The sequence below is a fragment of the Gopherus evgoodei genome, chromosome 1, assembly GCF_007399415.2.
Source record: "Gopherus evgoodei ecotype Sinaloan lineage chromosome 1, rGopEvg1_v1.p, whole genome shotgun sequence".
NCBI classification, from domain to species: domain Eukaryota; kingdom Metazoa; phylum Chordata; order Testudines; family Testudinidae; genus Gopherus; species Gopherus evgoodei.
In genome coordinates, this window is record NC_044322.1 from 1541035 (window position 1) to 1551673 (window position 10639).

The 10639-nt window shown below is 45.7% G+C and overlaps 1 protein-coding gene across 1 annotated transcript; it reads right to left on the minus strand.

Moving 5' to 3' along the window:
* Positions 1–2626: 2626 nt before the first annotated feature.
* LOC115648111 (olfactory receptor 52D1-like) lies at positions 2627–3568 on the minus strand. Its single transcript, XM_030555262.1, has one exon. It carries the CDS (start codon positions 3566–3568, stop codon positions 2627–2629), a length of 942 nt encoding a protein of 313 aa, XP_030411122.1.
* Between the last annotated feature and the right edge of the window lie 7071 nt (positions 3569–10639).

Sequence of the window (10639 nt, forward strand, 5' to 3'; positions counted from 1 at the left end):
GCAGGAGAGAGGGCATCAGCTTTCCCAGGAAAACCCTGGGTCTTTTCCGAGCTCTGACTATCAAGCCCTCAGGCAAGGGACATTTTTTCCCTACTTGTGGGAACTCCTAAAACCCCTGTGACTGAGGCAGAATCTCCCAGCCTGAAGTAAGAAGCAGCCCTGACGTGATTATCCAGTGCTACCAGTGCAGAAAAACTTTCACGGTATCACCAGCCCAAGCATTCCAACACCATGAGCTGGGCCTCACCAAAATCATGAGATTGGCTTCAAAATAATGAGATCTTCAAAAAGCATTCATCTGGAGAACTTTTCATTTGCCTTCTGGTGTCTGAGCCGCTAAGTTGCACTCAATTCACATTCTCCAGTTTCTCTTTGCAACTACGAGGGCTTCAAATTGGCTAACAAATAAAATAAAATAAACAGCAGAGATTCTCAAATGAATCACTTGACTCCAGCAGTGGGCGCTTTAAGAAAAGCACCCTATAGCATAAGATAATAAAGAGCCCTACCTCTTATCTAACATGTTCAATCAGTAGACCTCAAAGCACTTTACAAAGGAGGTCTGTAGCATTAGCTCCCTTTTCCAGATGGGAAACTGAGGCACAGAGAAGAGCAGTGACTTTGCCCAAGGTCACCCAGCATGACAGTAGCAGAGTCAGGACTAGCACTTAAGTCATCTGAATTCCATATAGTGCTCTATCCACTAGGCCACAGTGCATTTGAAGTAAGGGGTCAGAGTCAATACATTCCTGTAGTGGTTCTTTTGGGCTCTTCCAATACCAATGTTATTGAAGTTACATATTTTGACCTGTGGTCTGTGCTGGCACAGGGGCATCCTTGTTAAAATGAGTTTCTCATAGCAGGTTGCATCTGAGTTCTTGTTAGGCCTGAACAGAAGTTCACTGGCCCATGTCTCCGATGTCCCTACGGGAAAGTTTAAAAGCCATTGAAGGCCTTGCAGTGCACTGACATACTGGGATTTTCAGAAAGCCTTTGAGAAGGTCCCTCAGCAAAGGCTCTTAAGCAAAGTAAGCTGTCATGGGATAAGAGCAAGGGTCCTCTCATGGATCAGTAACTGGCTGAATCATAGGAAACAAAGCGTAGGAATACTGCATGGAGATGTGGTCTCCCCATCTCAAAAAAGATATCTTGGAATTGGAAAAGGTTCAGAAAAGGGCAACAAAAATGATTAGGGGTGTGGAACAGCTTGCATAGGGGGAGAGATTAATAAGACTGGGACTTTTCATCTTGGAAAAGACAACTACAGGGCATATGATAGAGGTCTATAAAATATTAGCCAAGATGGGCAGGGCTGCCACACCATGTTCTGAGTGTCCCTAGGTTCTGTTTACCAGAAACTGGAAATGGATGACAGGGGGTGGATCATTTGATGATTCCCTGTTCTGGTCATTCCCTCTGAAACACCTGGCATTGGCCACTGTCGGAAGACCGGATACTGGGTAGATGGACCTTTGGTCTGACCCAGTGTGGCCATTCTTATGTTACAGCTGTTCAGCCTCCTTGATACCTGTGATGTCATAATCCTGTTCAGTTCTCCAGTCCTCCTTGGAGTCTGGATGGAAAGACAGAGTAGATGTCACCTAGTGAGCTGGGCCTGTAAAAGCAACCCATGTTCAGGCAGAGGGGGGCTTCTGGGAGAGCAGAGTCAGTGCTCCGTTAAAGAGCTGGAGACAAGGGCCTGGCCTGAGTGTAACCCACCAAACTTCAGTTACACCCGTACCCCTTATAATTCCATTTTATTGCAGGGATAGTGAGAAGGTTCAGTCTGTTCTCACAGCAGAACTCCCCTCTGTGGAGAACAACACAAATATGCAAACTGGGACAGTTGGAGATGCCAGTACCCTGAGTTGCTCCGATTTACTACATCACAGTGTAGTAAAGCTGCTCAGACTAAACAAAAAAATCCTTCCATTGATAAGACAACAACCTGTAGGTGAACTAAGACACCTCATAAATCGAAACATGTTCTTATTACAGCAATACAGCACATACGGTCAAAGAAAAATAACAGTATCCAACATATAGATTTCTTCAGTACAGTCTTTGTTTAATCCTGAGCTGATGGTGTCAAATTTGCAAATGAAGTGAAGCTCAGCAGTTTCTCTTTGGAGTCTGGTCCTGAAGTTTTTTTGTTGCAGGATGGCTACCTTTAAATCTGCTATTGTGTGGCCAGGGAGGTTGAAGTGTTCTCCTACAGGTTTTTGTATATTGCCATTCCTAATATCTCACTTGTGTCCATTTATCCTTTTACATAAGGATTGTCCAGTCTGACCGATTGTGACAGTGCTGCCCGTGGAAACCAGCTGAGGTCACTCAATCAGGGTGAACTGCAAACAAAACAGGGCAGACAAATCCCAAATGCTGGTGATTATTCCACTTCTTAGATTTACCAAGCCAGCACAAAACAGCTTCTGTAGTACCTCACTAGTTGGAAAGGGTCGTGCTTAGTGATGGAGTGATAAGATAGTGTGTGGGAGGAACTTCTCAGACTGTGAACTTTCACAATGCTGAGCTCAACCAAACTGGGACAGGGCACCTTTGATTAATGAGGAGATATGCTTTCCTCCTCTTGTAATAGAGGTTTCAAATCAGTGGCCCCAAGCGATCACCTTCTGCAGCAGGTGTATTTGTCTACTTTGTCACGAAGCTCTTTGGTTCTGACCCCATAAATGATCGGGTTGAGCACGGGAGGGATGAGGAGAGAGAGGTCAGCCAAGATGATGTGAACATGGGGAGCGATGCCTTGACCAAGCCGGTAGATGAGATTGGAGAAGAGGCCAGGGGTATAATATGTCAGCATCACACAGATGTGGGCTGTGCAAGTGTTGAGGGCTTTCTGGTGGGCGTTCTTAGAGGAGATTCTGAGGACGTCCCTGATGATCAGACCGTAGGACAGGGCAATGAGCGTCAGGTCAAACCCACTGATTACAAATATTAGCACCAAGCCATATATCCTGGTGAATGTGATGTCCCCACATGCTATCTTCGCCACAGCTATGTGCTCACATTGCGTGTGGGGGATTATGCGGTTGGCACAGAATGGCTGCTGACTCAGGATCAGGGGCAGAGGCAGAATGAAGAGAACAGCTCTTATCAGACCTACAAGCCCGAGCTTAGCTATTCGTGCGTTGGTGAGGATGGTGGCGTATCTCAGAGGGTTACATATGGCAACGTAACGATCGAAGGCCATTGTCACAAGGGTGCCTGAGTGCATAACAGAAACCGTGTGGAGGAAGAACATCTGGGTGAGGCAGCCAGCCATAGTAATGCCTTTCAAATTGAACCAAAATATACACAGTGCCTTTGGCACGACGAAGGTAGGTGTGGCGATGTCTGTGAGCGCCAGCATGCAGAGCAGCAGGTACATCGGCTTGTGTAGGGTCTGCTCCTTACATACAACACACAGAAGTGTGAAGTTTCCCAACAGGCTGATAATGTAGAATGTAGAGAAAGGGATGGAAATCCAGATGTGGGCAGCCTCCAGGCCAGGGATGCCTGTCAGGAAGAATGTTGAAGGCTCAGAGGGGGTGAGGTTGAAAGCTGCCATGAGGTGGCTGATGCGTCGATTCGACTCAGAAATGTTCAAGGTGCCTGTGAAGGGAAAGAAGCACAGCAAGGGGGTTTATAACAAATAGTACGGTAAATATTTTGTCGTTATTAACAAACTAGGAGTCGCCTTGAGTGGGGAGTGAAGAACCACCGATGATGTCACTTCCTGCTTTATATAACTTTAGCATATGCCAGGAACCCTTTGTTTCAAAACTTGGTTCCCAGACCAGTTTGTGGGAAAATTACAGATGGAGTCCAGGGTTATGGGGCCTGGTCGCATGCCCTTGTAGAGTCATAGCATCCATTACTTATAGGCTGCCTGATGCATTCTCAAGTGGGAGACAAGTTTCTCTTCAGGCCTATTGTTTCCCCCAATGGCTCATTGCCCTGAATAGGCCCTTCCCAACCAGCTATCTAGACTGAAAGCATCTTGCCTCGTGGGCATTACTCAGCGGTAACTACATTTGAAATACAGATAAGTAGTCAATAATCATAACTTCAGACAAAAATGATACAGGCATACAAATAAAATAATCATACTCAAAGTCATAACTTTTCCAATGACATCTTACATGACCCATCTTGCATAAAATGTATCAGAATTATGCTATAACCTATAATCATATCATCATAATATCCCTATGAACAATATGGGGTACAGTGCCACACAAATATTGGTGGTTATTTCTGCCAGTGAAATGCCTGAAGTTACAGAACAAGAACAATTGGAAGCAAAACTGAATAAAGGTTGTGACACCCAGGCTGCAGTTCTGTGGCTTATCAGGGCAAAGAGACCCCGAAACTCCCCAAACACACTCTGTACCAGGAAAGGTCCCAAAACTGGCCTTGGACCAACAATCACAGAGAAAAATATTATTTCAGCAGCACTGTCCGCTTGCATGCCCTACACGCAGCTCTGTGACCCTGTGACCTTCCTCTCTGCTGTTATCCTGACCAGTGATCTGCTAGGTCACTCCAAGCCTTGACTCTGGGAGCCAGACTGATCCTGCTCTGCTGTGAGAATCCCCACTCCTGGGCTGTTCACGCACAGCCTCGAACATGTAAGCTACTCCCAGCTACTAGCAACCAAATGACACTCGCCAATATCTCCAGTTCCAGACACAACCCTAGAAACCTTTGTCTTGCAGTGTGCAGTTACGCCTGCTGGACACTGCAAGCTTATATGAGTTTGTCAATTGATATGCACCAGGCTTGTTATCCCACAAGGAGTTTCTTACACGCTTCAAACCAAACACACTGCTTCAGGTAGAATAAACAAACAAATTTATTAACTACAAAGATAGATATTAAGTAATGGACAAAAAGTCAGAGTGGTTACCAAAAATAAAATAAAATATAAGGATGCAGACTAAACTCTCAACCCTATTAGATTGAATAACATCTAGATGAAACAGCTTTTCTCACCCCACTGGATACTGCAGTCCTTAATATACAGGTTTGTTCCTTAAATCAGGGCCAGTCTCCCCTGTTGGAGTCTTGTCTTCTTCTCAGTATCTTGGTTGCTTGCAGCAAGGTGGGGGCAGGAGAAGGGCCCAGTATGTGTCCACTCTGTGTACACCCCCTCCCTGCCCCCACAGCATCCAGCACTGCCAGCCTGCCTTTGTACACCCCTCTTCCTTCCCCACAACTTTGGTGCTGGTCACCTGTCCATGTAGGTCCCCCACCCTCAGAGCTTCCATCCCTGCCACACAGGGATACCCCTCACCCAGGACCAAAACCAGGTGCCACACACCACAGTGACAGCTCACAGACATACCTCCTCAGACTCGGTTCAACTCAGTGTCTGCCTGCCCCGGGGAAAAGGGGGAGATGAGATTGAACTGCCTTTCTGGGGCAAAGGGAACCCCAGCTGCAGCTCAGCCTGTGCAGGGAAGGAGAGAGGGACAGGCCTGGCAGGAGGAGGAGAGGACGTGGGACTAAAAGGAACCTCTGTGAGTAACTCTTCTTCAAAAAGACACAAAGCTTTGATGTATTGCACCCAGTAAGAAACCTGGACACCCCTTCCTGAGGCTGCTTTTCCATGTTGGTAATTGCTGACGTTGCCACAAAACGGTAGTGGGCTTTCTCTCAGGAGGAAGAAAGGTCCGGATGGGGGTTGGTGTCAGAGACAATCTGCTACAGTGTGGTCCACTTTCCATTGCAGTCTGAGACACCACCCGGACCCAGGAGGCCTCATGACACCTCTGTGGTCTGTGCATCAGGGAGGACGTCCATTCCCCATTTCGCATCATTTCAGGACTCCAAGTCACTGTGATCCGACTACTGCGTGTCCCGCTGTCCCATCCCCAACCCCTCCACACTGTTTGTTTCTGCACCTCCCCTGGTGACATTTGCAACACCACCTCTAAGCCAGAAACATGCTCTTAATTTTACTGCCTTTTGTGCTTCTCATCCTCTCCAGAAACAGAGATGCAGGGGCTCAGAGAGCGCAGACCCCTATCTCCCCTTGAAAAAAAATTGTTATTCTAATTGTTTTGAAGGATTTAAGCCTGTGAGTTTGAGATTTCATCAACTCTCCGGTCAGTTCTTCTTGGGTCTGAAGAATCTCACCCATCCTTAGAGGCCACAGGATGACTCCAGCTGAAGTCACTAGAGACTCATGGCCGATGTAAATCAGAGCATTTATTTAAGTCTCAACATGTGGACTCAGGGGGAATTCCTGGCTCTGTTGAGAATTTTGCCTTTGATCTCAAGGGGACCAGATTCACCTTCAGTGTTTAACTTTCAGCTCCTGGCTGTGAAAATCACAGCTGTGGGTCCTGCTGCAGAGAACACTATTCTGTTACAGTGCTGAGAGAATCTGAATTCTGAGACCAGGAATGAAAGTTGGGAATTTCAAAACACAGGGGCCCTGATTTTGCTCTCAGAGAGGCCAGTGTCAATCTGAAGTGACCCAGCGAAGGCAGAATGTGAGAGCAGAATCTGGCCAGTTTGCCACCCATTCTTGTTGTGAACCCTCTGGTAACACAGATACACACTGCAGAGGCTTTGGCTGCACTTCCTAACAGGGCAGTAAAGTTGCTGAACTGGAAAACCTGAGTAAACCCCAGGAAAAACCACACCGCACAAAAAAGGAAGCTACTGAGACAGACAGAAGGACACAGTAAGAGAAAGGGAACTGAACTTAAAAAGAAATATTTGTCTGAAGTATTTCCAATACATTTGTAGTTCCAACTTTACCAAGTAAATCCCTTGATGTTTCTGACAGTCCTAAACAATTCAAGTCACCGTAGTGGTGAATTCCTGACCAGATGGTTCTTGACTTGAACCCTGGAAACCTTCCTGAGCCCTCAGCACTAACTTTACTGCAAAAAAAATCAACTCACCGAAATCCTGCTCAGCAGAAAAAGGAAATGACCTTACTGAGACAGCAAGGCAGAGTCTTGAGAAGCAGTGTATGAATGTCACATGTCTGACACTCGGCATGCTGCACAACTACCTTTATGATTCCCCTGAACAGTCCCTGTGGACTCTCAGGTCGGCCAGGACTCCCGTAAAATTCCCTGGACTCCGTGAGCAGCGAGAAGAACAGAAAATAGACCCGAGAGAACCTTAGCCTGAGAATCACCCCCGGGAGTGAAGAAATGATTCGCCATTAATAGTGGCTTAGATTTTCAGGGCAAACTGCATCTTGCAAACTGTTCAGACTAGCAATTGATGATAGCTTTCTTTTCTGTGTGTAATGTATTGCCATCTGCACCCTGAGTGGGACTGCTGCCACAAGATATGGGACCAAAAATAATTTTCAATTGATTGTAGCAGTGGACCGCTGCATACCACCCATGCAGTTGTAATATCCAGTCCATTAGCCTCTGAAAAATCAGTGCCGCCCCATAGAGGCCAAATTACGTGATCCTGAATTGATGCAAGCCGAAGGGCGTGTAAAAGGCTTTCTTCTCCTAGGATTCTGGCATCAATGGTATTTGCCAGTGTGCCTTTGTGAGGCCTAAAGTCCAATATATATCTAACAGCTACCAACTGTTTTCATAGTTAATCAACTCTCTGTATCAGGGAGGCACCAAATTTCAATACTGCATTGATCTTTCACAAATTGATGCAGAAACGGGTTAGGATATCCTTGGTCAGAACTAGTACAATGGGACGTCTCCACTCACTGCATGATTCCTTCAGCTCTCCCCATGGTAAAATGACCTGGAATTCATCTCACAGGGTATCCCACATTGTTCAAGGGAACAGCCATGGAATTTTCCTGATCTATTGCCCTGGGGTTATTTCAGCGTGCTGGTATTTTAGGTAGGTGTGCCCTGCTCAGGAGGAATCAAACAACTGCTACATCTGGATCTCCTGTTCAGGCTACCATCCCTACCCCCATGCTTGCATCATAGGTGCCTTGTGGCCAAATTTGGGCTCCAGAGGGTATGAGTCTGATGGGTTATCACTCCAGGGGTGCAGTCTGGGAGCCATGAGAACTGCTACACCCATCTAACCACCCAACTGGGCTGACCCTGTTTCACACTGCTTTGCTGGTGATTCTGCCTCTCCAGGCCCTGTGAGCACCAACACTACAGCAGATGGTGCCACACACCCAAACTGAGTTACCTGAGAGTTCACCGAAGCCTTCCAAGTATAAGCAGCAGACGCCAGCCAATTTCTCAGCTCCCAAGGCTCATACCTCTCCCCCACAGAGTATAAACTCAAAATTATACTGTTTTACACTGCACAGGGATCTGTACAATGCAAGTTCATGAATACAGTTCATCCTCCAGTTCATGTGGGAAGGAAATGCCATAAGCCTGTGTTAACCAAGCTGAGATTTTCCCCACACACTTCACTCAAAGGCACACTGGTTTAGATAAAGCAAAAAAACCCCAAGTTTAACTAGAAAAAGATACATTTGAAGTGATTATGATAGCAAACAGATCAAAGCAGATTAGCTAGCAGATAAACAAAACTGCAAACTAAGCCTAAAATGCTAGTTAGACAGCATATGAATGAGCAATTTCTCACCCTGGCTGGTGATACAAACAGTCCACCAGGTTTCCATACAGAGGCTAAAAATCCTTTTAACCTGAGTCCAGCACTTACCCCAGTTCACTCTTTGTTCCTCTTGTGCTTCCAGGAGTTCTGTTGCATGGGGTGTGAAGCCGCTATATGATGTCACATTCCTCCTTATATAGCTTTAACCGATGGCAGGAATGCTTTGCTCCAAAAAGAGTTCCCAGTCCAGTCTGTGGAAAAGTACAGGTACTCAAAATGGAGTTCAGTGTCATATGGTCTGGTCACATGCCCTGCTGCTGAGTCATAGCAGCCATTGTCCATAGGCTGCCTAGAACATTCTCAGAAACACTCACCAGGGATAAGCTGCTCCTCCTATTGTTTCCCCTAATGGCCCATTACCCTTTACAGACCCTTCACAACCTGCTATCTAGCCTGGAAGCATTTTGCCTAGTGGGTGTCACCCGGTTGTAACTACCTTTGAAATACAGCTACATCGTCAATATTCATAACCTCAGATGCGAAAATGATACATGCACACTGAAAAGGATTATCCCATGACATCTTGCAAGACATATCTTGTACAAAATGTATCATAATTACTTCATAATCAAACTCTGAAGAATATGTGGTACAGTGTGACAATGAGATTATGTGGAGGATCCCCTCTTAGGCTTTTAAAAGATTCGAATGATAGAAGTAAAGCACATTAGAAAACATGATTCCAACTATACATACAAAATGATGGGCTCTAAAATAGCTTGTACCACTCAAGAAAGAGATCTTGGAGTTATCGCACATAATTCTCAGAAAATATCAGCTCAGCGTGCCACAGTGGTAAAAAAAAAAAAGCTACCAGAATGTTAGGAACCATTAGGAAAGGTATAGCTAGGAAGATATGAAGTATAATAATGCCACTATTTAATTCCCAGGTATGAGTTCTGCATTCATTTCCGGTCGTCTCATCTCAAAACCGATATATAAGAAATGAAAAAGGTACATAGAAGGGCAACAAAATTATTAGGATTGTGGAACAGTTTCCATCTGAGGAGAGATTAAAAAAACTGGGACTTTTGAGGTTGGAAAATAGATGACAAAGAGGGGATATGGTAGAAATCTATAAAATCATGAATGGTGTGGAGAAAGTAAATATGGAAGTCTTGTATACTATTTCACATAACACAAGGACCAGGCGTTACCAAAGGAAATTAACAGGCAGCAGGTTTAAAACAAAGAAAAGGAATGATTATACGTAACACACGGTCAACCTGTGGAACTCATTGCCAGGGGATGTTGTGAAGGACAAAAGTATAATGGGGTTCAAAAGGAACTAGATAAATTCATGGAGGATGGAATCATAGAATATTAGGGTTGGAAGAGACCTCAGGAGGTCATCTAGTCCAATTCCCTGCTCAAAGCAGGACCCACACCAACTAAATCTTCCCAGCCAGGGCTTTGTCAAGCCAGGCCTTAAAAGCTTCTAAGGAAGGAGATTCCACCACCTCCCTAGGTAACCCATTCCAGTGCTTAACCCCCTCCCAGTGAAACAGTGTTTCCTAATATCCAGCCTAGACCTCCCGCACTGCAACTTGAGACCATTGCTCCTTGTTGTGTCATCTGCCTCCACTGAGAACAGCTGAGTGTTCCATCATCTTTGGAACACTCCTTCAGGTAGTTGAAAACAGCTATCAAATTGCCCCTCACTCTCCTCTTCTTCAGACTAAACAATCCCAATTCCCTCAGCCTCTCCTCGTAAGTCATGTGCTCCAGCCCCCTAAACATTTTCGTTGCCCTCCACTGGACTCTCTCCAATTTGTCCACATCCCTTCTGTAGTGAAAGGACCAAAACTGGACACAGTACCCTAGTTATGGCCTCACCAGTGCCTAATAGAGGGCACTTCCCTCGATCTGCTGGTAATGTTCCTGCTTATTCAGCCCAATATACCATTGGCCTTCTTGGCAACAAGGGCACACTGCGGACTCATATCCAGTTTCTTGTCCACTGTAATCCCCAGGTCATTTTCTTCAGAACTGCTGCTTAGCTAGTCAGACCCTGGTCTATAGCAGTACACAGGATTCTTCCGTCCTAAGT

What these genes read in the sequence shown, in the direction of transcription:
- LOC115648111 (XM_030555262.1), bottom strand. Translation starts at nt 3,568, where the DNA reads ATGGCAGCTTTCAACCTCACCCCCTCTGAGCCTTCAACATTCTTCCTG.